The sequence below is a fragment of the Plecotus auritus genome (assembly GCF_963455305.1).
Source record: "Plecotus auritus genome assembly, chromosome: 9".
NCBI classification, from domain to species: Eukaryota; Metazoa; Chordata; class Mammalia; order Chiroptera; family Vespertilionidae; genus Plecotus; species Plecotus auritus.
Window position 1 is genome coordinate 2,716,475 of NC_137783.1, and position 27,676 is coordinate 2,744,150.

Below are 27,676 nucleotides of genomic sequence, written 5' to 3' on the forward strand. Positions count from 1 at the left end.
CCTGGCCGCGGGGACTGTCACGTTACAGCGGATGAGGGAACCTGAGTTGCGATGAGCACACCGGGGCCCCGTCAGAATCTCCACGCTGCTCCGCTCTCCTCCGAACCACGGGCCGGGCTGCGCGAGGCGGCGCCCCGCTTGGAGGCCACGCCCACTTGCCGTTGCTCGTGGAGGAAAAGTTCGTGGGTGAACCCAGCCCCTGCGTGTCAGTGCTCAGGGGTCGTCCGAGCGTCAGGGCCTGGGTGTGCATAAGCTAACCGTGGCGAGGGAGTCATCGTGTGTCTGCCAGGGTCCCCGTGTCGTGCTGGGCCTGGGGACACTCTGGTTCAGGGTGCAGGAGGGAGGGGGTGACGGAGGGAATTTCTGCCCGCGGAGTCCTGTCCATCCCGTGACCTCTGTGGGAGTGGTTTCACAACCATTTTGAAAATGGGGTGCTAAAAAAGCACCTGGGGTTGACTCATCTTCCTTCCCAGAACATTTCATTAACTTGCTTTCATTGAGTGTGGGAAGGTCTGTCTGGTGAGAAAAATCAATGTGGCCGAAGGTGAATGTTCTTATTTTTTTAATTTAAATTTTGGACTTTATTTCTAAGTCCTGAAATATCTACCTTTCTCCCTGGTCTCCAAAGAACCCTCTTTCTGCCTTCAATGTCTCCTAATTCTCCCCCTCCTTCCCCCTCTCTTCCTCCCCTCCCCTCCCTCCCCTCTCCTCCCATCCTCTCCCCTCCCCTCCCCTTCCCCAGGGGTCTCTGAAAATACATCTGCCTTCCCCTTCCGTGTCCAGGTGAGAACAAGCCCCCGAGGTCTCCATGCCAGAAACCAAGGCCACTTCCCAAAACAAAGCCATCCGCTGCTGCGTTTCCTTCCGGAGCAACTTGCGGCTGGAACCCTGGCGACTCCTGGTGTAGAAGTGACTTGGTAACAGCAAAGGGCCCAGAGCAAAGCTGGCTTCCCCAGATCTGCATCTCATGGCCAGCCGGGACCGGCATTGACTGACATCTTCCAGGTGCCAAGACCTGGGTGCGGAGACCAAGGCCCGAGAGGGAGGGGCTTGGGAGGCACACACCCTACCCTGTGCCTCGGTCCTGGGAGATGGCACTTCTCAGGGCCCGGGCCACACTCAGGTGGCCGACGCGAGCATCGCGCTCTGGGGTCTTACCTTTCCGTCTGCGCACTTGGTGCCGGCCAGCACCAGCCCCGGGTCCGGCATGTCGTCGCCCAGGTACACGTGGGTCCCGCGGCACAGGATCCGGCCCCCTTCCTGCAGAGGGATGTTCGTTTCTATGGAAACCGCATTGGTGCCAATGACTGGCCGGCTGGCGCCTCCCTGGCACTGGATTTTCCCGCACTTGGCATCCCTGGAAGGAAGGGCAGAACAGACAGGCCCCGAGGGAGTTGGAACGAGCCGGGGCCAGGCCCGGGGCGCCGCGCTGGGTCGGCGGGTTCCGTACCTCGCCTCGCATTTGGCGAAGGAGCTCTTGGAGTCTTTGCCGCAGTTGCCGTAGGGGTCGCCGGCCGAGTTGACTCTCTCAAAGCAGATCCCGGGGGCGGGCTTCGCGCCTGAAGGGGAAGCAGAGCAGCGGTCAGGCCCGCACGTGGCTCTGCACTTTCCCCGCAACCTCTGGGCTTTCGGGTTCAGGGAGAAGTGCTCCATCGGGAGGACTCCGCCCCGGGGTCTGGCTGACCCCTGACGCAGCTGGCACCTCGGCCGCTCCTGGCCAAGCACACATTTCCCAGCTCAGGGACCGAGGCCTGGCCCTGGGGCCGGACCCAGGGCGCACAGGAAGGGGGTGGCTGCCGGCAAGGAAAGGGGGGAGCTGGCGCTCCCTGGCATCATCCCCACGGCGCCGTGAGACCCCGCGGGCTCCAGGAGGTTCCACGGGGTGGCGATGGCCTGTGTGGGGAAGCCGGGGTCTCACACGCGCTTCAGCCCGTGCAGCCCCCGGTTCGCAGGGCGGGTTCATGCCTCTCGGAGGCCGTGCAGACACAGAACCCGGCGTCACCCCGCACAGCCTGACGGTGCCCAGCAGAGAGGGTGCGGGAGCCCCAGGGCTCGGGGAATGGCCTCCTTTAGCACATCGTCCGGCCAGGGACCCGGGGGCGGGGGCATATACTTGGGTTTGCGATGCCCACACGCTGGAGGGCTCTCACATCCGCGCCCGGTGATAGCTGTCAGACTGCGAGAGAAATTCAGAAGAACATCCCACACTCTTCCCCTCACACTGTGCCCTGTGTGCCACCGGGCGGCCCCTCCCCCTGGTGCCCCGGGTGGTGCTCCCTCACCTCCCTCCGGCTGCGGGTGCCTGCGCCCCAGCTCCCAGCCCCCCAGCCCCGCTCGCCTGCCAAGGTGATGGCTGGCTTAACAGCACCCACCGCGGGCCAAGGCTCCCCTCCCGGGGAACAGAGCGGGCGTTCTTATTACTGCAAACGTCCGGCCTCCTTCCACGACTCCTGACCCCTCTCACCAGTGGTGAGCAGAGCCACCAGCTGCTCCTGACGACAAGGGAGCAAACGGGCACATGGAACCCAGCCCGGCCTGCACAGCTCAGACCGGCCCTGGGTGGCTGTGCGCCCAGCCCGGCCTCGCGCTCCTTTCCCGGTCTCTCTTTCCAAACCACGCAGAGGCCTCCCCAAACTCCCTTCTAGGGCCTCCCCCAAACCCGGTACAATCCCTGGAAAGAGGCGAGGTCGCATGTGGGATCATTTCCTCCCACACACGGGACCAAAGGGAGACCTTCCCGACTTCTCAACAATGAGACTCGCGGAAGAACTTCTCGTCTTCCCCTCTGTGGCCGCTGCAGCGGAGGGGACGCGGAGAAGTCCTGCCCGGGACCGCAGTCAACCGGACTCACGGGAACGGCCTCGCGGACCAACACCGCTCACCAGCCGCACAATCGCTGCGTAGGCCGGGGGCCCGGGCCCTGGAGGGTGTGGGGGGGTGGGTACAGGAGAGAAAGTGAACGCACTCAGCGCCTTCTCTGCTGCCCATCGTCTGTGGCTGTAGCCATGATGGTATCCGTGATGTGTATTTCCAAGTGCCGCCCGGCTGGTGTGGCTCAACGGTTGAGCGCTGACCTATGAACCAGGAGGTCAGGGTTCGATTCCCGGTCATGGCACATGCCCGGGTTGTGGGCTTGATCCCCCAGTAGGGGGCGTGCAGGAGGCACCCGATCCATGATTCTCTCTCATCATGGATGTTTCTCTCTCTCTCCCTCTCTTTTCCTTTCTGAACTCAATAAAAATATATTTTAAAAAAAAAGAATTTCCAAGTGCCGTTTTCACGCTGGTGGTACAGATAAACCACCGACAGAAGTACATTTTCTGCCGGAAGACACTATCCGGCTGTTTTTCCCGACGGACAAAGGTCACGTCGCACCGACAGGAAGTCACTGTGGCTGCGAAGTGAAGCTGGACGAGGACAGCTCGGTCCAGGCACGCTCCGAGCTGCTGAGGACACGCACGTGTGTGACGTCCAGATGAAAGCCCCGAGAAGCGGGGTTTGTGGGAGGAAAGGCAGCGGGAAAACAGACACTCGGCTCCTGCCCAGCAAGGTCGCCATCAACAATAACAGTTTGAAGACAACGAGCCCCAGCTCACAGCTACTCCGAGAGCGCGTGAGGCTGTCCGCCAGGAGGGCCAGGCATCTGCTTTGAGTTCTTTTTTTATCATTTTATTGTCGGAAGACTTGGAAGCGGGGCTATTTTATGAAATACCACGGATTCGGACGAGCCCGTTTCCAAAGGGAGTGGTGAGTGGGGACGGGCTCCGCCCGGGCCAGACAGTAAGGACATCTGGATGGAGCCGCAGGGCTGGGTGAGCCAGCACCTCAGCCGGGTCCCCTGGGGGCGGGCGCCAGGGCTGGCAGGGCAGGAACCCGGGGACGCCCTGCGCTCCGAGCACTTGGGGACGGACGGGAAAGGAGATGCTGCCCTGCCCGACGGTAAGGTTTCCTTTTCCGGATCCTGAAAGCAGACGTGAATCGCCCCCTGTAACAGCGTGACGGCTCTCTGCCGGTGCCATGGCCCGGCCTGGCCTGCGAGGAAGGCCCTCGCCCCCGGAGCCACAGGGCCTGGGGGAAGCGTGTCCCTCGGCAGCATCGGGCTGAGTCGGCATCTGACATGAGCAGGACGGCGAGGAGCAGCGAATACATGAGAGACGGGGTGCCAGACGCGGGCCTCTGCTCCCCAGGACACAGTCCACGCTCCAGGCAAGCAGAGCCGCCTGCCCTTCCCTGCAGGGCTCACGGCTCCGTGGGCAGGGAACAGCCTTCCCATCTGCCTGGCCCATGACAACGCGGGGCAACCTCATCTCTGATGCCGTCCTGGTCGGCGGCACCTGCCCCCCACCCCAGCCATCTCTTTCATGCACCCCCTGCTCCCCCATATCACAGCCTCCGGCAGCCCAGGACTCAGGGCCTTGCTCACTCGTCGGTGAGCAAACACAGTCACACCTGACGTACAGTCTAGCAGCCGTGGGCAAACTACGGCCGGCGGGCCGGATCCGGCTGTTCTATCCGGTTCTCTTGCTCTCCCCTCCGCTCCTTTACTTTGTATTTATATTAGTTCACACAAACACTCCATCCATGCTTTTGTTCCGGCCCTCCGGTCCAGTTTAAGAACCCATTGTGGCCCTCGAGTCAAAAAGTTTGCCCACCCCTGGTCTAAAGGCACCAGACACCATGGCGTGCACCTGGCACGTGTGACATATCATCTCGGACAGTTGCCACGTCAGGGGGGGACAAGCCCAGCGCAGGCATAGCGCTCCCCGTTTCGCAGACGAGGCGGAGAAATCTGCCGCAGGTCACCTGCCAGCAAGTGGCGGCAGAAAACAGACCCCCGGGAGGCCCCGTCCTAATTCTCAGAACCTTACACGCAAAGGGGACCCTGAGGGCGTGTCAGAAACGGAGCATCCCGGATCCATGTTCGGTCTGCGTGCAGGGCACCCTGGGCACACACCCCCCGCCCAGGCGGAGGCCCCCCGGCTGCAGGGCGGGGCGGGGGAGCCGCCAGGAGCCCCCGCGGGGGGTGCAGGCCCCAGGCAGCCCGGCCTCTGGCCTCACCCCTGGCCCCAAGGACACTGAAAGTTCAACGCAGGTGACTTCCTGCGGCGCCGGCTTTTGGAAAGGCCAGTCCGTGAGTCAGAGGGTGGGTGTGTCCGCCTGTCTGGCTCCCTCTGTCTCTGGCCAGGCAGCCTGAGAAGGGCAGAAGCGAGGAGATAATAGCCACCAGGCTCAGTCGCCATGAATCAAGGCCTGTGGCCAGCTGAGTCACAAAGCGGCAGTGGCTCGGAGCACGCGGCGGGCGCCATCGGCCCTCACCCTGGCCCCGGGGACAGACGCCCCAATGCCACAGGCACCGAGAGCTCCACCCCCTGGGAAGGCGCCAGGGCCTGTGCTCTGGCCGCCGATGCTCCTCGGAAGGAGCGCTGACACACCCTGTAACTCAAGAACCGGAGAGACCGCGGCTGCAGAGGGGCCGGAGGGCCGGCCACGAGGGACGCTGTGGCCACGAAGACTTGGCCGGCAGCGGTAGCCACTGTCCCCAGGTGACCTCCCTTGGCTAAAAGGCGTCTGAGTCACCAGTCCACTCAGAGCCCATACAACCATCTGGCCTGTCTATAGTGAGTGCCTACCTCATGCTTGTCATCGCAAACAATTCACTGAGCTGGGGCCCGGCCGGCGTGGCTCAGTGCTTGAGCATCAACCTATGAACCAGGAGGTCACAGTTCAATTCCCGGTCAGGGCACATGCCCAGTGTGGGGCGTGCAAGAGGCACCCGATCAATGATTCTCTGTCATCATGGATGTTTCTATCTCTCTCTCCCTCTCCCTTCCTCTCTGACATCAATAAAAAAAAAAAGAAAAGCCCTGACCGGTTTGGCTCAGTGGATAGAGCGTCGGCCTGCGGACTCAAGGGTCCCAGGTTCGATTCCGGTCAAGGGCATGTACCTTGGTTGCGGGCACATTCCCAGTAGGGAGTGTGCAAGAGGCAGCTGATAGATGTTTCTCTCTCATTGATGTTTCTAACTATCCCTCTCCCTTCCTCTCTGTAAAAAATCAATAAAATATATTAAAAAAAAATATACTAAAGGCCCAGTGCACAAATTCGTGCATGGGTGGTTGGGCGGGCCTGCCCCGATGCGGGGGAGGGTGGCCGATCGGGGGCAGGGCCAGCCAGGGGGAGGGGCTGTGGGTGGTTGGCCAGCCAGCCCCGCCCCCTGGTCAGGGGGATAATTTGCATATTTGCCTTTATTGAGACATGGAGCTTGAGACACCAGACCTTGCCCCTGCCTGGGGGACCTCCCAGCCCAGCAGGCAGGGAGCGGGGATGGGGGGGCTGGCCGGTCCGTAGATGGAGCACCATGGCCCCAGGCACGGCGGGCCCCTCTCCTCCTGCCCCAGCGCTCCGCGAGACCCCGAGGCTCATTGGAAGAGCCGAGTGTGAGCCGAGGGCCTGCGTCAGCCCCGTACTGCTGCGCCCACACGGCCTGCCTCCTCCCCAGGAAGTGCCCAGTGCGGAGGGCAGGCTGGGCTGGGAGGGGGCTCCGTGCCAGGACCCAGCCAGGGCACCTCTGTCCTTGTTCTCCCTTCTCGGGTCACTGCTTTCACACCCTTCCCACCAAGGTCCGACGTTTAGTCAGCATTTTCTGCCACAGGGGACTTCCCTCCATCTCCTAACGGCCAGTCCTCACCCCACATCTGACCAAGGCCCATGGGGTTTCTCCCCCCAGAGCTGGGGCCGGGCCTCTGGCCAGGGCTGAGGTCACCCCTGCAGCCAGCGGGGGAGGGGAGGGGAGGACGAGACGGGCAGGGCCGGCCCTCCAGGCGAATCCCCTGCACGGGCACCGGGTGGGTGGCAGGCCCGGGCGGTGAGCCCGCGGGACCTGGACGTCGCTGCGCGCCCCGGACCTCCGGCCCCTGCGGAAGGGGCTCCACAGGAGCCCCACAGGGGACGGGTTCTCCCCTTCACACCCAGCGTCCCTTCAGCCTTAGGACCTCATGGGACTGAGTCAGACCCGGCTCCCTGGTGACCGCACCGTGCGGGGCGACGCGGGGCCTTTGGTCACATGGTCTGCGTTCAGTTCCCAGCTTCGTGACCTCGGGAAGCTAATGTCATTGGCCCTCCCCCCGGGGTCACTGGAGGTGAGAAGGGGCACACACACCGAACCCGGCCCGGAGGTGCCCGCACACGAGCGGCGGGCAGACAGCCTCGGCCGGAGCCAGCCACCGTCCTCCTGGGCCACCCCAGCCCCTCACTCACCTCGGGACCAACGGCCCTCAAGGCCAAACTCCAGTGTCCACTTCTTCCCCCAAACGCTGCTGCCCGCCCTTCTGTGTGCTGCCCATGGGGACGCTGCCGCCCGCCGCCCGCCCTTCTGTGTGCTGCCCATCGGGACGCTGCCGCCCGCCGCCCGCCCTTCTGTGTGCTGCCCATCGGGACGCTGCCGCCCGCCGCCCGCCGCCCGCCCTTCTGTGTGCTGCCCATCGGGACGCTGCCGCCCGCCGCCCGCCGCCCGCCCTTCTGTGTGCTGCCCATCGGGACGCTGCTGCCCGCCGCCCGCCCTTCCCGCTGGACACTGGGCACCAGGTCTGCCCGGGCCCGAGGCCGCTCTCGGCCCTCAGCTGCATGCCGTCTCTGCCCCTCAGCGCCTGGCGGGTCCTCCTGTGAGCTCTAAGAAGCGCTTAGGCAACCGGAGTGGTGGTGGGAAGCTCTGCCTGTCCCTCTGTCTGTCCCACAACCTGTCTGAGGGAGGGGCCAAGGTTGATCTGTCCCTGTCACCCACGGGCACACAGCAGGTGCTCACACATCTCTGGTTGGATGGCTCCGGGTTGATCTAGTGCCCGGCAGTCCCCGCCCCACCAGGGAGCCAATTTCTCCCGCGAACAGTGGGCCCCCCGCCCCCCCCCCCCCGACTGCAGAGATCACATACCGGGTCCCCAGAGCGTGACGCACTGCTGCTCGTGGGTCTGGCAGACGCCGTTGTAGCAGTAGCCGTCCACGCCCTGGCACGGGTGCCCGTCGTGGAGGTACACGTTGGCCGGGCAGTGCGGGCTGGCCCCCGAGCAGAACTCCGGGAGGTCGCAGGCGTTGCTGGCGCCCCTGCAGGCCGTGCCCGCAGGCTTCAGCTGCAAGGAGAGGGCGGTTACAACACGGGCTCGGCGGGAGGGGCCCCCACGATGGACCGAGAGGCCATTCTCCGTGTCGCCTAAGGATTTAAAGCCAGTCCCTCACAGCAGAGGGAGTCGCTGACTAACAGTCCTGCTCGGGGACAGGCGCCTCTGCCCTATAAGGGGATCCAGAGCAGCCTTGTCAGCATCATGCAACATTAGGGGTGTCCCCGGGCAGACAGCTGGGGCGGGGGAGCGTCGCCTGGTGCACTCGCTGATCCTTAGGAAAGAGATCGGCGGTCGCCGGGACTTTCAGATGGGTCTCCACTTGCAGCGCTAGCATTTGCCGGCAAGTTGACAAAAATAATTCCACGGGGGCGAGGTGCCGAGGAACAAGGCAGGAGGGTGGGGCAGCAGGAGCCCTCGGCCACGCCTCCTGTCCCGTGGCTGAGACATTAAGGCCCCGGTGGCTTGTCTGAGGCTGCAAGGCCAGGGACCTCCCCGCCTCCCCCCCTTCCGAGCACCTTCCGCCGCCAGCCGCCACGGGCCAGGGGCCACCGCTCTCGTGGCCTTGTTAGTGAACCACAGGCAGGAAGGGGGAAGAGGGCGCTAGAAGCAGAACGTACATTTTAACGAGCTCCTGAATCAGGAGGCTCCCGCAAGCAGAACGCCGAGGTCAATGGCTTCATTAAAAAATGAAATTCTAGCCCGGCCAGCTGGCTCAGTGGATAGAGCGTCGGCCTAGGAACCAGGAGGTCAGGGTTCCATTCCTGGTCAGGGCACAGGCCCGGGTGGCGGGCTCGATCCCCTGTAGAGGGCATGCAGGAGGCAGCCGATCCATGATTCTCTCTCATCATGGATGTTTCTCTCTCTCTCTCTCTCTCTCTCCCTTCCTCTCTGAGATCAATTCAAAACAAACAGAAGAAATAAAGTATCACAGATGACGCAGCATAAAATGATGCAAATCATCCTGCCACCTGTGCATGCTGTGGAGCGCCCGCACGGAGGGGGCGGGGGGGGAACCGGCCAGGACTCACCTGGCAGTGTTCGCAGCAGAGCCCGTGTGCGCAGACGGCGCCCGGCGTCAGGGTGCAGGTGGAGGCGTTGCAGCAGCGGCTGGTACATTCCTGCGGAGGAAAGGGCCGTTGGACGGGGCGGGGGGGAGCGACCCCTGTGGGTGGCCAGTGCGCCTTATGTGGCTGCAGGAGGGAAGGCAGAGCCGACAGCCCAGCCGAGGGTGAGCGGCTGTGAGGAAGCGAAGCTGCGGGAAGTGTTTAGGGCTGAGTAGGTGGGGGGGCCCCTGGGAAAAGCCAGCCGCACCCCAGCGCCTTGGTGAGGGTAAGGAGCCTGGACAGGGAGGTGGCGGGAGTTAATCCATCAGCTGCGGGGGGAAGAGGGGCCCCCGGTTACAGCAGGGCTTTCTGCGCCGAAGTGTTTCAGGATCACAAAACTCTTTCAACTTACTTATTAAAAAACATGCATAGCCCGGCCTCAGGGCTCAGGGGGTGAGCGTTGACCTATGAACCAGGAGGGCACGGTTTAATTCCCGGTCAGGGCACATGCCCGGGTTGTGGGCGCAATCCCCAGTGTGGGGCGTGCAGGAGGCAGCTGATCCGTGACTCTCTCTCATCATGGATGTTTCTCTCTCCCTCTCCCTCTCCCTTCCTCTCTGAAATCAATAAAAACATATAAAAATAGAAATATACATCGATGCATTCAAACATTACTCTTCCAAGACTGACCCGGTCAACCTGATTCAACCTGGAACGCGCCAGCGGGAAGTGAAGTCAAACCGATGGAAGGGCAGTTCCTCGAGAGGCAACCAGACAGGGTGGCGAGACTCCCGCTCAGCCTGACCACAACCCTCGGGGCAGAAATGCGCCCGAGAGTGACCGAGGGGCCAAGAGGGTCGTGGGCTGTGCCATTGATTGGCAAGGGATTTTTGTATTTTTTAAAAAATGTATTTTTATTTCACAGAGGGGGGCGGGGAGAGAGAGAGAGAGAGAGAGAGAGAGGGAGAGAGAAACATCCATGATGAGAGAGAGTCATGGATCGGCTGCCTCCTGCACGCCCTCTATTGGGGATCGAGCCTGCCACCCAGGCCTGTGCCTGGACTGGGAATTGAACTGTGACCTCCTAGTTCATAGGTCAACGCTCACCCACGGAGCCACGCCGGCCGGGCGATGGGCAAGGGGCTGAAACAGAAAGGTCAAAGGTGAGGTGTGCTGCCCTCCCCGAAACACAAGGGCGAGGAAACGGTCTCCGTGGCCGTGCTGGGCTCCACAGGGACCTGGTTTTCCTAAAAACAGAGGCAGGAGGTTGACGCCTGTGCTCGGCCCTCACCCCCAGGGCTGCCCGCGGCCCGGCGTCCCCGGGAGTCCCGGTCCTGCCAACGCGCTGGCAACGCGGAGCTCATACGTTTCAGAAAGAAACGGAGTTCTCGGAAGAAGGGAGAGCTCCTGGCGTCTTTAGTGTTAACCTATCAGTGCCCTTTAACGTTACCGAACATGTAATCTGCTGAAGGATTTATACACTACGGGCTGCAATGACGCCCGTCACGTACTGTTTTAGTAGTACAATGGTTCACTCCCAGAAACCGTCTTCTGGGAATGGATTTATAATCAGCGTCATTAACCGATGAAGGAGGTGTTGTGGGTAATCCAGAGGCTGCGTGGCTCAGCGGGAACCTGACCCGGACCCCGTGTTAGACGGTGAATTACACGCCAGCGCAGCGGCCTCCAAGGGCTTCTGTTGCACATACATCCCAAGTCATCAGACTGCACGTTTGCGCGCGGACTGTATAAACATCCGGAGAATGTAATGAATGTAACATACACAACGAGATAACGCGGCGAAGCAGTCACCGCGGACGACCAGGGCAGGGCGGGTTTCCGGCTCACGGAGTTACACCCCGAAACGTTTGGAAACGTGTCTGTGTTTTTGAAGGAGCCCGTCAGCTGCACCCCGATCGGTGCCACCACATGCACGTGACGTCGCTGTTCACGACGGTCTAACGGCTCTGCTAACGACGCCGTCGCCAAATCCCAGGGTGCCTGTTCGAAGCTCCGTCAGCCACCCTGAGCCTGGGTCCCGGGAGCCTGTAAGAAGTCTCCTCTCCCCCCCCCCCCCCCCCCCCCCCACCGCCCCATCACTAAGTAACAGGGAAACGCAGCCAAGGAGAATGGCTTGGACTTCAAAGGGGACTGATAAAGTGAGGGAGCGAACTACGGTCAAGAGCCATCTGCAAGCCCTGGCACCCCAGGCCTTTAGACAGGGGCCCCGCTGACCGGCCCCTCCGCGGGGAGAGAGGGTGAGCTGTCAGGAGAGCCTTCTGGGTGAAGGAGCCCAGGGCCCGGGCGGGAAGCTTCCGGCAGAAAGCTTGGCCCCGAACCCACTCCTCCTGCAGCAGCGTGTTTATCAGAGGAGACAAACTCTTCCCCTGATGCTGCATTTATGATTTTAGGGCCCAGCAGAGGCAGCGGAGCCCACGAACACCACGTCCGCAAAGAAGGAAGAGGGAAGAAGCCCCCAGAGCTCCTCCGCAGACGCCCGCATCGCCATTCCCGCGGCAGGTCCTACGCAGACACGGGTTCCTCATCACAACCACCTGGGACGGGACACACGCAGCTTCTGAAAACGGGGAGACCACCGCTGGGCGCGAGGGCAGGCTGGTTCCCGTGTGGGGGGAGTGGTTCTGATGCACTGAGCTGGCGACACAGAGAATGGGCCATGGGGTGTGTGGCCACGGGGTGTGTGGTCACGGGGTGTGTGGTCACGGGGTGTGTGGTCACGGGGTGTGTGGTCACTGGGTGTGTGGCCATGGGTGTGTGGTCACTGGGTGTGTGGTCATGGGGTGTGTGGCCATGGGGTGTGTGGTCACTGGGTGTGTGGTCATGGGGTGTGTGGGCTACAGGGTGTGTGGTCATGGGGTGTGTGGCCATGGGGTGTGTGGTCACTGGGTGTGTGGTCATGGGGTGTGTGGGCTACAGGGTGTGTGGTCACTGGGTGTGTGGGCCACGGGGTGTGTGGCCACGGGGTGTGTGGTCACGGGGTGTGTGGCCACGGGGTGTGTGGTCATGGGGTGTGTGGCCACGGGGTGTGTGGCCACGGGGTGTGTGGCCATGGGTGTGTGGGCCACGGGGTGTGTGGTCATGGGGTGTGTGGCCACGGGGTGTGTGGCCACGGGGTGTGTGGTCATGGGGTGTGTGGCCACGGGGTGTGTGGCCACGGGGTGCTTGGGCCACGGGGTGTGTGGGCCACGGGGTGTGTGGCCACAGGGTGTGTGGGCCACAGGGTGCTAGGGCCACGGGGTGTGTGGGCCACAGGGTGTGTGGCCATGGGGTGTGTGGCCATGGGGTGTGTGGGCCATGGGGTGTGTGGGCCATGGGGTGTGTGGTCATGGGGTGTGTGGCCACGGGGTGTGTGGCCAGGGGTGTGTGGCCATGGTGTGTGTGGGCCATGGGGTGTGTGGCCATGGGGTGTATGGGCCACGGGGTGTGTGGCCAGGGGTGTGTGGCCACGGGGTGTGTGGGCCATGGGGTGTGTGGCCACGGGGTGTGTGGCCATGGGGTGCTTGGGCCACGGGGTGTGTGGCCACGGGGTGTGTGGCCATGGGGTGCTTGGGCCACGGGGTGTGTGGCCACGGGGTGTGTGGCCATGGGGTGCTTGGGCCACGGGGTGTGTGGTCACGGGGTGTGTGGCTATGGGGTGTGGGGGGCCACAGGGTGCTTGGGCCACGGGATGTGTGGGCCACGGGGTGTGTGGGCCACGGGTGCGTGAGCCACGGGTGCGTGAGCCAACATGAAGCAAAGGCGCAGACAAGATTTCTGGGCTGAGCACTGGGTCGGGGGTACAGAACCCAGGTGAGCAGGTTGGACTAAAAGCTCTGGTCAAAGCGACTGAGGAACTGGAAATGGGGTGTCCTGCTGTGCGGCCTAGTTTGCGCTTGAACGCTGAAAAGTGAAAAATAAAAAAAAAACAGATTTAAGAAGGGAGACGCGCCCGGGGCCGGGAAGGTTCCTCGGGAGAAAGCACTCAGAGGAGGGGCGGAGTTCTCCTCAAAGGCCGAGAGCCCACCCGTGAGACAGGGACCCACCCAGACGCGTGCACGCAGGGACCGCACGGTGCGGGGGGGGGGGGGGGCCTCTGCCTGAGGGAGAGTCACTGAGCCCAGCTGCCGCCTGCGGAGACGTCGGCACCCGTCCAACCAACGGCTCCCGACGGAGAGGGAGCGGGGCCAGCCTCAGTGGCCGGCAAGACTCAGGCGCGCAGGCGCCTGCTGACGTGGTGGGGGTGGGGGTGCCGGCAGGGGGGGGTGGGGATGACTGGGTGCTGCCTGGTGGAGGTGGTGAGGGTGGTGGTCACACTGGCGTTGTGGTGATGATGATGGTGGTGGTGGTGGTGGTGCCATAGGAGATGGTGGTAGAGGTTATGGTGGTGTGGGTGGTGGTCATGGTGAGGGAGGTGCAGACAGGGACAGTGCTCATGTTACCGTGGGGGAGGGGTGGGGGTGCCAGCGCGGGGGGGATGACTGGGGTGCTGCCTGGTGGAGGGGGTGAGGGTGGTGGTCACACTGGCGTTGTGGTGATGATGGTGGTGGTGGTGGTGCCACAGGAGATGGTGTTAGAGGTTATGGTGCGGTGGGTGGTGGTCATGGTGAGGGAGGGGGAGACAGGGACAGTGCCCATGTTACTGTGGGGGAGGGGTGGGGGTGCCAGCGCGGGGGGGATGACTGGGGTGCTGCCTGGTGGAGGGGGTGAGGGTGGTGGTCACACTGGCGTTGTGGTGATGATGGTGGTGGTGGTGGTGGTGCCACAGGAGATGGTGGTAGAGGTTATGGTGGTGTGGGTGGTGGTCATGGTGAGGGAGGTGCAGACAGGGACAGTACTCATGTTACCGTGGGGGGGCGGGGAGGGTGGCGGCGATGCTGGTGGCCGTGCTGGGATGTGGAGTGAGTGAGGCAGTGCGGAAACTCCCCACCTGACAGTCAGGCTCCATGCGGAGCTGCCACCTTTACTGAGGAGAAGAGTCCGTTACAAGGGGTTCAAATCAATGACAAACCACTTTGAAGCCAGCGTGGCCTCTCCTGGGAAACACGCTTTTTTCTTTACGGAATTAACAAAGCCTCCAAGAATCTTCCCCCCTGCACACATCAATCCGCACCAGTTCCAGTTCTCCTCCACGGCCCTTCCAAAGCGTTTCCGTGACCCCATCCCGAGGCCCTGCTTCTGCACAGCCTCCACCCTGTGCTTGGTGAGCCACACCGACCCCGCGTGGACCACACGCCTGAGAAACCACCCTACAGCCCGCCCCCCCTCATTCACTCACGCCCAGCACTCTCACGGCACCCTCAGACTGAGGCCTCCATCACTCCTGGGGGGTGGGAACCTCAGACACCGGAGAGGGACGTCAGGAAGATCCTACAAAGTTGTTGGTTGGATGACACGGGAGTTCCAGGTATGTCCCAGAGTCTCAGCACAACCACCCCCCCCCCCCCGCCCCCGCCACTCAGCACAGCCTCTGACACGCGCTCCTGAGCCCTGCCTGGGAGCGGGGCTGGGCCGCCCTGAACTCGGCACCGTGCCAGCTGGCACCAGTTCTCAGGCAGGGATCCCACGTGCGGACCCTGCAAGCTCCTCGCTGGGACTTACTCTAAACACAGCCCCCCACTCCCCGGCGGGCCTTGATTGATCAGGAGGCCTCGCTGTCTCCTGTCCTTCTCTCTCCCTCTCAAGATCGTCCGCAGATTAAAAAGTGGCTGCGATCGTTTTTCTGCTGATTAACGTGAGCTCGGGCCCTCCAGAAGCAAGGCCACTTCCCAGTGCCGGCTGGACACCAGGGTGGACGGAGCCCTTTGCGGATGACAATGCTCCCGCTTTCGCTCACGGCTCCTAACCAGCAGGGAGGCGGGAGGCCGGGCCTCGGTCCCGATCCCGCACACAGAGGCGGCGGCCACGTGCACTTCCCACTTGGGAGGAAGCGCTCGGTGAACAGGAAACGCTGCTCATTCGCGCTCCCCTCCACTCGCAGGTGCAGAGGAGAAAGGTGCGCGTCAGCCACAGAAGCCGCCTGCCAGGCCTCTCCAACTCCAAGCTGATGCCTCTTCCTCCCGCCAAGAGCACCCCGTCCTTGGAGAAGGTTCTTACCCCTTTTCCCCCGTTAGTCCTCACCCGAGGATATTTCCCCACTGATTTTAGAGAGAGTGGAAGGGAGAGGGAGAGAGAGAGAGAGAAACATCGATGTGAGAGAGACACATCGATTGGTTGCCTCCTGCACGGGCCCAGACCGAGGCCCGGGACCGAGCCTGCGACAGAGGTACGTACCCTTGACCAGAATCGAACCTGGGACCCTTCAGTCTAAGGGCGGATGCTCCAACCCCTGAGCCACACTGCCTGGGGCAGGTTCTTACCCTTTGAAGCCGGTGGCATAACGTATTCCGTGCGACTGTTGCATGTAAGAAGGCCACTGTGTCCGAGGGGCCATGCAGGGCTTGGCCAGCCTGACTGTCCAGCCCTTTCATTGGGCTGCACGGTCCCTCCCAGGCCTCCTCGCGGCCCGGACACCAGCCCGCGCCCCGGAGGCGGCGCTTACCTCGGGCTCCCCGCAGTCGCACTCCTCGCCTTCCTCCACGTAGCCGTCCCCGCACTTCCGGCCCCCGAAGGCCGGCCGCACCTCGGGCAGGTTGAAGAGGCACATCCCCACGCCCTTCTGCAGGCTGGCCTCCAGGTCCTGGCGGCTGCAGCTGCTGAACACGGCGGGGAACGGGAGCCTGCGCAGGGAGGAGCGGGGTCAGCGGGCAGCTCCTGTCCCACTCCTGTCCCCGCCCCCGACATCCGCCCTCGGGCCCACGGCGGTCTCAGTGAGCAAAGGCGTAGGCATGCGGTGTGACGCGGGGCACCCGTGGCTACATTCCTTTTTTTAAAAAAAAAACATTTTTACTGATTTCAGAGAGGAAGGGAGAGGGAGAGAGAGAGAAACATCCGTGATGAGAGAGAATCATGGATCGGCTGCCTCCTGCACGCCCCACACTGGGGATGGAGCCCGCAACCCGGGCCTGTGCCCTGACCGGGAATCGAACCCTGACCTCCGGGTTCATAGGTCGACACTCAACCACTGAGCCACACCGGCCAGGCTTGTTTCACTCTTTGTTCATGCATTTCCCCGGGTCCTGAGTGGCAAGAACGGTAGGGGCAGGCGTGCCCCAGACCCCGAGGGCCGTACGACTCAGTGAGAAAGTGGGGCCCGCCGACCCACCACCGGCGCCCACTCCCCCACAGAGGCTGCCAGGACGGCATTACCCTGGATCCCAATCAACTGGCCCCCCGGGCCCACGGCCCCATTTCCCACGCGCCACGCGTCCCGCCGACGTGGACCCGCCGCTGTCTCCTGACGGAGTCTGGCATCTGGTCAGGACCAGGCCGAGCTGGGGACGCGGCGCTGTCCGCGCAGTTTTCTGTCCGCCGCGGCTGATCAGCTCCGGAGCCTCACCCCGATGGACCGACTGGCCCGGGGATGGGCCCTGCTCTCGGACGCAAAGGCGAAGACCCTGTCGCTTCTGTCCCGCGGAGCAAGCGCCTCGTGGAAATCGGCGCAGCTTCCCCCGGCGGACAGACTGGCTCTTCCGGGATCGACTCGCGGCTGGACGGCGTCAAATGCTGACCCGCAAGGAACACGGGCAGCGTGTCAGAGCAGAAGGCGCTGCGGGGACAGAGCGCGGCACATCGCACAGGGAGCGGGGCGCCCTTCTCTGGAGCCTCCTCCATGCGATGGGCCGTCCCCCCGCCCCCCGCGTGGGGCTTTCCTGGGGCCTGAAGCTCCAGCCGGACGTGGAGACAGGACGTCACTCCCATCAGGGACTTGCCACCAGGCGTGTGATAAACTTCCCAGGTCCTTCGGGACGGGAGCTGGCCTCCGGAGCATTGACAGTGCGGGAGGAAGGACACGCGGGTCAGCCGTGAGCCCGGAGGGTCTCCAGCGAGAACAACAGCGCGGAGAGGAGCCCGATGGGCCAGCCGCGTGCACCCCTCGCCTCACAGGGGAGCAGGGGCGTCCACCAGCGGCCCCAGCTCCGAGGCTGAGACCGCGCCCGTCCCGGCTCGGACAGGCCCCCATGTCACCGTCTTTCCAAGCAACACGCACATACGGGGCGTGGGGAGGGGTGGCCTTAAAGAAAAGGGACGGAAATAGATGAATGAGATGAGTTTAGGTCCAGAGTGTCCGGGAGAGGGGAGCAGAGCAGACCCCCGGGGCACAGCCTCCGTGTGTCTGTCCTGGCTGCCGTTGGACAGAAGCCCCGTGCGCTGTGCAGTCAGCCCATTCCTGTCTCTCTCAGCTCTTTCCTGTTCTGCGGAAGGACAGCTCCCAGATGCCCCTAAACTTCTCACTTACAATCGTGGATAAATAACACCCACCCAGGTCACAGATGTCTATCCTGGACTCGTCAGGGAGTCATACGATACGTGGCCTTTACCTCTGGCTGTGTCCACCGAGCACCGTGTTTTCGGGGCGTCTCCATGTGGTGGTAAATGCCGACACCCCGTTCTTTTTCATGGCTGAGTAATATTCCGTTGCACGTAAGACTGGACCACAGGGTTCACCGGGTAAGGGCCCACGTGACTTATCAAAATTAAAGTGTGGGAACAAATGACCTAGATTTAAAACCCGAACATCGTGAAAAGACCATATGGACACATCCACACGCATTGGCGTCAGAAACAAGCAATATGGTGCAGGCTCAACGCGGTGGCTCTGTTTCTGCAGAGAAGCCCATGGGCAGCATTCGGAAAACCTGGTGATTGTAGGCAGAGGCTAACCCAGCCGTGGGCAAACTACGGCCTGCGGGCCGGATCCGGCCCGTTCCGCTGTTCTAACCGGCCCGCGGAGCCGAAAGAGCGGAGGGTTCTCTTGCTCTCCCCTCCGCTCCTTTACTTTGAATTTATATTAGTTCACACAAACACTCCATCCGTGCTTTTGTTCCGGCCCTCCGGTCCAGTTGAAGAACCCATTGTGGCCCTCGAGTCAAAAAGTTTGCCCACCCCTGCCGCTAAACCATACCGCGAGCATCGGCCCGACTCCTAGAGCCACATTCAAACAGCGGGAGCATTCTCAGGCACCTTTCAGCATGACGGCCGCTGGCGAACCGCCGCACCAGGCGCTGGCTAAGGCGCCGGCCAAGGGTCCGAGTGTGACCCCTGAGGTTTCTGTCTGAAGCGAGACCCTCCTTGTGCCTCCAGCTCCACGGTGTAGCCCTGCCTTCCTTTGGTCCTCCCGTTCCCCTCTCAGTTTCTGCTCTGTTCCCTGGGTGTCGAGAGGGACACGAACCAGGCCATGGGTCTCTGGACAGGAAAAGCCACGGTCGCGGGAAATTGGGCCGGATGGGAAGCCGTCGGATTTCCCCGTTTAAATCCATTAGGAAACAAAAGAAAACCTCGCGTCCTCCACAGCCGACACGCGAGTAGCCGGTTAGGAGATACGTGGTTTGGGGAAACAGCTTGGTGACATGCTGCTTCCCGCTGACCTCCTTCCGCCGACGGGAACTGAGTTTTTTCTTCTCCCGACAGACGCAGGAGGACTCAGCCGCCCCCTGGGGTGTCGGGGGGGGGGGGGGGGGCGGTCTTCTGGACCTGAGCGCGTGGCACGAAGGAGGTGGGGAAGAATCAAAACCGAAAGACCAAGTCTGAGCACCCCGTCTAGGAAGACTAAACTCTGCTTTAAAACCGAGCCTCAGTTTTCACATCTGCAGAATGGGGATAATCACCACCACCTCACACGCTGAGGATGAGGATCGATGAGCTTCATATAAAAACGGGAAAGACTCGGGTTAATTTCAAAGCACCCTGAGCCGCTAGCTGCTGGGGTGTATCTGAAAAAGAGGTGCATTTATTTTTCTCATTTAGAGTTGCCGCTTGGGCCAGGGCCTCGAACATTCTGCTGGCCGGCATCTCCCATACGGGGCCCCATTTATTATAGTGGTAGCCCAAACCCAGCAACTGTCAAACTGTGAAACCACAAGGACAAGTAAAGGTGAGAGGACAAGGACTCAGGAGGCCAAGGAGGGACCGGGCAGTTGAACGTGACCCGCAATTCAACACACGCGGCGTGGGAGCAGAAGCAGACCCGCCCCACCCTGGCCGGGCCGGGCTCCCTCCCTCACCCAGACCACGGGCCTCGGGGCAGGACCGAGCGACCCAACGCCCACCAACGAAAAGGCGCAAACACATGTCCAGGCGGCTGTAACCCGCCTCGAGCGACGGTGGTTTCAGTTCCTGGAAGCTTCTTCCAAAGTCTTTCCCCAGAGCTCCGGTCACCTCCCCGCACCCTCCCTCGCTCTATCCAGGGCCGAGGCCCCGAGCTCCCCGGGGGACGATGGCCACAGAGGCCGGACTGGCCGCCTCCCCGGGGAAGGCGACCGAATGACTCGCCCTTCACCGCGGACTCGATGTTACAAAGACGTTTCCAAAAAGGACTCCGTGTCCCCAGGCCGCAGCCAGTCCTGGTACCCCAGCCTTCAGGAGCAGGAGCTGCGCACACTCCCGCCTCCTTCCCGGTGGGTGGACTTCGCCGGGGGTGGACTTCGCTTGGCCAGGCTTCACGTCTTCAGACAAGGCTGCAGGTTTCCCACGAGTGTGCCCGGGAATAAAGACTTGCAAAGGTGCAACATTTAGGTGCCCCGAGAAGACCCTGTTGGGACCGGTGGCGGCATCTGTACCACGGCAGCCGGCCTGGTCGCCGGCACGGGTCCCAGGGCTTTTGGCTTCGCCGGGCCTTGCACGTCGGGGATGACGGGTATAAATGTTCACCACGGTTACTGCTGCCTGAGCCCCTGCCCGGGGCCAGCTTGGGGCACTCTCGCTCGCACGCGCCCCTGCGGGTCAGATGCCAATCCCATTGTACAGATGAGGAAGCTGAGGCTCAGGGCTCAGGGACTTGCCACAGTCATGTGGTCCACGTCAGGACTCAAAGGTCTTTGACGGGAAGGCCGTGTCCTTCCCAAGCAAACACCCTGTTCCTTGGGGGTCAGGGGCTCCCCGGGGGCCCCCAGGGCATGACGGGGCACACATGGCCGAGCCAGGACCTCGCATCTGGGGAGGAGAAGGCCGGCTGCTGCCCACACGCCTCGGGCCCCCTGGACGCAGGTAAAAGCGAGCCCCCGTCCGCAGGCGCCTCTGAGTGCACCTTCGAGCTCCGCCCCCCAATGTCTGGTGCCACGGAAAACCAAGGGGGGGCAGGGGAGAGGGCTCCGACTTCTCCCCCACAGCTGCGGGCCAGCGCAGGCCTGTCCTTGCCTCGCTGACCTCTTGCTGTCACGACAACCTGGAACCCCAGTGGTGCCCGCTGGCCGGTGCTCCCCCGATTGGGACCAGGCCTCTCTCCTCTCAGACCCTCAGCCGGGAGCCAGGCCTGGGCCTGGGTGGGGCTGACATCTGGGGTGGATCCTGCCCGAACCTCCGTTTCCTCATCTGTAAAACGGGGGTATTGGATCTGCCCTTTCCTCTCGGGCTGTGACGGCTCAGTGGGAACGGGGTTGAGGGGTCCCTGTAGATTGGGGAGCTCCGCAGGGTCTTACTCTTACCACCACGTCCCACTTTGTGTCTTTGATACTCTCCTCCGGCTCCAGCCACTTCTGGATGGACTCCGCCGTTTGAGAGCAATGGCTGCTGTCCCCCCATCTCCACGGGGTATTAAAACCCACAGTTCACTGGGCCGCATGTTTACCTGGGGTTCTCAGCCCTCAACCTTTCTTTATTTTTGCTTTCCTAATATCTATAGTGTTGTATGCACTCTCGCAAGCTACTGTAAATCCATCGCAGACTCCTGCAGGACATACAGCAATGAAAATGACAATGGCACAGGCAGTGCTAGAGGTAATATAAAAGACAGTAAGAGCTCAGGATCTTCCCCCAGAGCTTTAGCCATTACTCCTCATACGTCTGATTGTGCTGTAATCACTATTCATCCATCCATCCACCATCATCTAATCATCTATTATCAATCCGTACAACCATCCACCCATCATCCACCCATCCACCCATCCATCCATCCATCCATCCATCCACCTATCCACCACCCACCCACCCATCCATCCACCCACCCATCTACCATCCACCCACCTACCCATCCACCCACCCATCCACCATCCATCTACCCATCCACCATCCACCTACCCATCCACCCACCCATCCACCATCCACCTACCCATCCATCCATCCATCCACCCACCCATCCACCACCCACCCACCCATCCATCCATCCACCACCCACCCATCCATCCATCTACCCGTCCACCCATCATCCACCCATCCACCCACCTACCCATCCATCCATCCATCCATCCACCCACCCATCAACCATCCACCCACCTACCCATCCATCCATCCACCATCCACCTACCCATCCAGCATCCATCCATCTACCCGTCCACCCACCCATCCACCCATCTACCCATCCACCCACCTACCACCCATCCACCATCCACCTCATGTATCCTCCTCCCTCCCTCCCTCTGCCCCTTCCATCTGTTCATCCATCCTTTCATCCTTTCGGTGAAGAAGTATTTCTTGAACTCTACCGTGTACCAGGCACTCCTAGGAGCTGAGGATTCAGCAATGAACACGACAGACAAAATTCCCGACCTCGTGGAGCTGAAAGCGGGTTCTTCTGGGTATTGTTGGTTGCAGGGAGGCCCATAACTTAACCTGACCTCACCACAGCCTGTGTGCCACATGTCCTCGGGGGAGGAGGAGGCCATGGGTGTGGGGAGGGGAAGGTTGGCTTTCACACGTGATCTACCACAAATAAGCCGCTGGGTGAATGAGCAGCGACAGGGAGGAATTCTGCTGCTATAACGTACATGTTCACACATGTTCTACCACGAAGAAGACGCTGGGTGAACAAGCAGCGACAAGGAGGCGTTCTGCTGCTGTACATACGTTGAAGGAGGTTTGAAGAACCAAACGGCTTAAACATGGGGCACCTTCCTGCTTCCCCGAAGTCACACAGGGACGCTGCTCTGTACTGAGCTTCAGTCCCCACAGGAAGCCCAAACATGGCAACACACGTGTGGCCACCTCCATGTGGTATACACAGTGGGAGGCTGGATTGCACAGCTGCCCAGTCTCATGCTCAGCTCAGCTGCACAGATGGAACCCGGCTGCATGGATGGAGCCTGGCTGCACGGATGGAGCCCGGCTGCATGGATGGAGCCCGGCTACACGGATGGAGCCCGGCTGCACGGATGGAGCTTGGCTACATGGAGCCCGGCTGCACGGATGGAGCCCGGCTGCACGGATGGAACCCAGCTACATGGAGCCAGCTGCACGGATGGAGCCCGGCTGCACGGATAGAACCCGGCTGCACGGATGGAGCCCGGCTGCACGGATGGAGCCCAGCTGCACGGATGGAGCCCAGCTGCACGGATGGAGCCCGGCTGCACAGATGGAGCTTGGCTACATGGAGCCCAGATGCACGGATGGAGCCGGCTGCACGCATGGAGCCGGCTGCACGGATGGAACCCGGCTGCACGCATGGAGCCCGGCTGCACGCATGGAGCCCGGCTGCACGCATGGAGCCCGGCTGCACGGATGGAGCCCGGCTGCACGCATGGAGCCGGCTGCACGGAGTCCAGCTCCAGGGAGCCGAGCACCTTTCCTCTGGCCAGCACCGCAGCAGAGAAGCCTGCCTCCTCTCTCCGAGCGTCAGAGATGCTGCGCATTTTCATTCAAGACCAGGAATAGGAAGGCGGAAAGGCAGGAGTGCGGCTCCCGGCAGCTGGGCCTACGTCCGGGGACAGTACTCCCAGGCCCGCGGGGCCACTGTGCCGGCGATGGCGGCTGATTAACATGTTCGGAGTCCGGGTCTGGAAGGTCTCGACAGAGAAGGAACAAGGTATATCGGGGGTGCGCCTCCCCCGGGAAAGCGTCTGCAGCCCTTGGTTCTTTCTGAATCGGAGACAGTTTCATAGCGTTAAAGCGATCCCCGACGCCTCTGCCTGGGAGTCCGTCCCCTCAGGGCGAACACGTAAGTCACACTGAACCTTGGCACTCGTGCCTGAGGCAGCAGAGGGGAGTCGGGAGGAAGGCTGCCGCTTGGACGGGGCCAGGGTATGTTTTTCTGTTTTTGATGTTGTTAATCCTCACCTGAGGATGGGCTCCCGTGGATTTTAGAGAGCGTGGAAGGGAGAGACAGAGAGACACATCGATGTTCTGAGAGAGACACACTGATCGGTTGTCTCCTGCACACCCCCCACCAAGGCACGTGCCCTTGACCGGAATCGAACCCAGGACCCTCCCGTCTGCGGCCCATGCTCCATCCACTGAGCCACACCAGCGCGGGCTGGACCCGTTTAAAGCAGCTGTTCACACAGAAACCGGGGGCGCGGCGCCGAGTGACCCTTCGGGCATTCACGCGTTTCCCAGCAACGCTGCGCGGCAACCCGGAAAGGCCCTCCACCCCGCAGCCCCGTGCCCCGCGCGCCCAACACTAATCCTCGAACCACTGTGTGCTGTGGGGTGACTGGTCCCTTACAGACACGTGGCCTCATCTCCTCCGCTCCCCGCTCCCGTGGGGACCCCGTGAGGTGAGGGCGTCCGTCCGGGCTGAGACAACGCTGGGACGAAAAGCAGCCGGGAGCCCATGGCGGTGATGGATGGGCCGAGGCGCCGGCCGGGCGGCCTGACCTCCCTGCACCGCGGCTTCTGTGATCAATCCCCCCACGCGCTTAGGGAGTTCCTCTCCAAACGAGCAAATTAAAAACACCCCCCCCCCCCCGCCCCCACAGGAATGCGGGTCATAAGGGGGAACCCAGTAGAGGAGATTTACGGAAAGCGCCAGCTCAGCCGGAGAAAGCTCCGAGATCGCTAATAAGGTGTAACTCAGGGAAGGCTACCAGCAGCCCTGGCGGGAGAAAGCGCCTTGAAGGGACCTGCTGGGCCTTGGACAAGGCCAGTGCCCCCCGCACCCCGCGCCAGCTTCCGTCTCCAGGGCACGTGGCGCATGCCCTGAGCACTGCCCCCCACCCCGCCAGTGTGACGGGCCAGGCCGCGCGGGGAAGGGCGCCCCCAGAATCGAGCGACGTTTCGAGGGTCCCCCTCATTTGTGTACCCCCAAACAGCAAGCACAGGGGTGCTCTGGCCAGAAACCCAGGGAGTTTCCTGCTCACTGTTTCCCAACGCGCCTGTCAAGCTGTGGCCCGACTCCAGAAGCTGCCGGAGGCGCGAGTACTTGCCCGGTCGAGGGGTTCATGATGCAGCCCCCCTTGTCCGGGGCCGTCCGGCAGCTGCAGCCGCGCTCCAGGGTGTCGTGGTTCATCCCGAAGTTGTGGCCCAGCTCGTGCGCCAGCGTCACGGCCGCGCCCAGGGGGCTGTCCGAGTGGTCCTCCGAGAGAGCACAGGGCACAGACTACAGCTCCCGCCGCCAGGACCCGTCCCCCCCCCCCCCCCCCCCATGAGCGTCTCCTCGACACGGGCCTGACCAGCTGGCTTTGAGGGTTCTCACTGCAGTTCCTACTTCCCACACCCATTTCCATCTTTTTTAAAAGTGAGGTGTCCCTGGGTGCTTTCCCAGGAGGAATCTTTTTAAATATGCTTTTCTTGATTTCAGAGAGGAAGGGAGAGTGAGAGAGAGAAAAACATCAGTGATGAGAGAGCATCATGGACCAGCTGCCTCCTGCACCCCCGCCCCCACTGGGGATCGAGCCTGCAACCCGGGCATGTGCCCTGACCGGGAATTGAACCCTGACCTCCTGGTTCATGGGCCGACACTCAACCCCTGAGCCACGCCGGCCGGGAGGAATCTTGATAAATGCTTGTGTGGACACAGAATAAGGGATACGAACTCCAGGAAGCCACGTAACCTGATCAGATTGGTTACAAAACGTTTAAGCGCCGCACGCTGGCGGCGGAACCTGCCCGGCTTATGCGGAACCGAGTTTCGGCTCTAAAATCACACTGACACCAAGCTGAAGTGGCGAAGTCCGTTAGAACCGGCCGTGGAGCCAGGAAACAGACAATGATTCCCTCTTAAAACTTTACGGGCGGCTCTGGGAACACAGCTGGGCTGGGACTCGCAATGACCCTGGCACCTCCCACAGCCCCACTCCCCGTGGCTTCCCCGGCGCGGCTCACGCACGGCCGGCCTCCAGGCTCAAGAAAAGCCAGCGGGGAGCCGGTCAAGCCAGCAAGCCGAGGAGGGGGTGCGACCCTCCAAACAGCCTCCCCTTCTCTCCCCCTCCTCCCCCGGGCACGGGGCTCCCCGAGCCCCACCGCTGCCCAGGGAAGAGGAACCCGCCCTGTGGGTGCCCGCGGGGAGACAGGCGGGCGGTGAGGAAGTAGGAGTCAGCAGAACACGCTCCTCTGCCCGCTGACATGGAATATTCACACGTGTTCCCTTGGAAACCTGCGGGGACTCCCCGATTCTCGGAAGGAAGGTTTGTTTGTGTAGCCAGGACGCTGGGCTGGTCTCTGAGGACACGCCCCGTCGGGGGCTGGTGCAGGGGGCTCACTCGGGCTCAGAGCGGGCGCAGCATCGGTCCTGGTGGCACCTTCCCTGTTGTGATCGGAGGGGCCGGGGCAGGAGTCCCCCGATGGGCAGCCTGCCAGAGCCGCCTCCCTCTTCAGTTCATAAGAATCAAGTCCCCAGTATCCCTCCCGCTTTATTTCCTTTTACAAACACATCTAGCCCATGTATGACAAAGCGATCCTTGTACAGCCATGAGCCCAGGCCCCGCCTTACACGCGTGGGCTGTTGTGCAGACGGTCGGACACTGGCTGGGAGGTATGTCAAGCATGTGCCGTGGCGCGTAGTTACAAACCTCAGACGCTTGGCTGTTGGGTCTGGAGGCCGAGCCATCAGGAAACCGTCCTAACGGCTCTGTTCGGTGCGACCACAGGCCACCACGAGGCGGGGAGGGGAGGGCAGCCGGGGCCTGGCTCATCTCGGCACAGGAGGGAATTCCTGGTTGGAGCTCTGACCAGAATCCCAGTGGAACTTTCCCTCCATAAACGGGGAGGACTGGTTCGCGTGAGCTATTTTTACACGCTCTCCTCTCCTGTGTGCAAATTGATGTGTTTCACAAGCAGCCCCTAAAATATTGTAGGGTGCCCAGCCTCCGTGGCTCAGGGGTTGAGCATCGACCTATGAACCAGGAGGTCATGGTTCGATTCCCGGTCAAGGGCACATGCCCCGGCTGTGGGCTCGATCCCCAGGGTGGGGCGTGCAGGAGGCAGCTGATCCATGATTCTCTCTCATCATGGATGTTTCTCTCTCTCTCTCCCTCTCCCTTCCTCTCTGAAATCAATCAAAAAATATTTAAAAAATAAGTGAAAAGTAAGATATTGTGGGGTGTGTGAGATCACAGACAGAGCTAGAAGGAGGGCAGGATGAAATCTAAAAAGCATTGACCGAGAGACGCTGACCTCACAAGGTGTGCTGAGAGCAGAGATTTCCCGGGAGCCGTCACGGGGGACTTACCATGACAATGCCCCCGGACTGCTCCGCTGTGCACATGCTCATGATGGGCGCCATGCCGATGGTGGTCCCTTGGAAATAAACCCCACTAGGAGACAAAAGAAAGGACCTGCTGAAACTAACACAGGATGAGGACATTTTTCTAAGATACATATTTTTTGGACCTTTGATGAAAAAAAAAATATATCAAGGTCAAGAACACTGTGTGTGGCGTGTAACTGGGTCACGGGTTAGGGGCGCGCATGACAAAATGGACAGGGAGGATGTACGGAGGCAAGATGCACACAGTCCCGGAGCGACCCGCACGCCCCGGGAGCTGCGTGCGGGCGCGTGGACGGCGGCCGCATCCTCCGCTCTCCGCGGCTTAGGGTCCAGTCGCACCGCGGTCCCACGACCCATCCAGGTTTTTGTTTCCAAGACTCAGACAGCCGTCGCGGCTCTTGAATGTGGAACTGGTGGTCTGCCTGCTTCCTCAGGGGGGTGGGGGCAGGAGGAGGGGACTGCTCCTCATAGACACGCCTGCTGAGGGCCGGCTGTGAGGTCACAGGATCGCGGGGAGTCCAGTGGGCACAGTGGACGCTTGCTCTGTGTTCTGTTGTCGCTGAAGTCGGCGCGCCTGGTGGGCAACAGGGCAGGACGGAAACCCAAACCCTCCCACGTGGAACTTTTAAAGTGAAACCGGCAGGAGAACGGCCGACCCCCAGGAGTGAGTGTAGAAGTCAGCACCCACGCGGCCTCGGCACCCGGCGGAAGCTTCTGGAAGGGGACCTTAGGGCTTCCGGGGAATCTTGGGCAGCGAGTCCGATGACCTCAAGGCCTGTTTAAGGCAAGTGCTTTGAGCTCCTACCTCATACATGAAAAATGAAACGATGTAACTGCGGAATCTCGTTTAAAGGAAACAAATGAGTTTTCCATGTTACCTTGGCCATGGACATACATGGATTTCACCGATACTATTTGAAAAGGTAGGTATTTTGGCGGTGGTCGACTAGACAACCCAAGCCACTAGTGTGTATGTATGACCGTGTGTATGTATGTGCCCACCCACCCGCCCACCGCACTCTCCTGGACAGGAGTAGGGACTGCGGCTGTAACGCTTATATCTACCG

At 61.8% G+C, this 27,676-nt stretch overlaps 1 protein-coding gene across 1 annotated transcript in view; it reads right to left on the minus strand.

The window, feature by feature from the left end:
* The window catches only part of ADAM12 (ADAM metallopeptidase domain 12), a gene marked incomplete at both ends in the record, with an annotated part of 199,475 nt that overhangs the window by 21,220 nt on the left and 150,579 nt on the right, over positions 1 to 27,676 (minus strand). Inside the window, 7 exons of the mRNA XM_080687854.1 lie at positions 1,159 to 1,357; positions 1,451 to 1,559; positions 7,928 to 8,123; positions 9,143 to 9,232; positions 15,696 to 15,873; positions 24,328 to 24,476; positions 26,571 to 26,655. Coding sequence (XP_080543980.1) covers positions 1,159 to 1,357; positions 1,451 to 1,559; positions 7,928 to 8,123; positions 9,143 to 9,232; positions 15,696 to 15,873; positions 24,328 to 24,476; positions 26,571 to 26,655 — 1,006 coding nt within the window. The remainder of the gene's footprint in view (positions 1 to 1,158; positions 1,358 to 1,450; positions 1,560 to 7,927; positions 8,124 to 9,142; positions 9,233 to 15,695; positions 15,874 to 24,327; positions 24,477 to 26,570; positions 26,656 to 27,676) is intronic.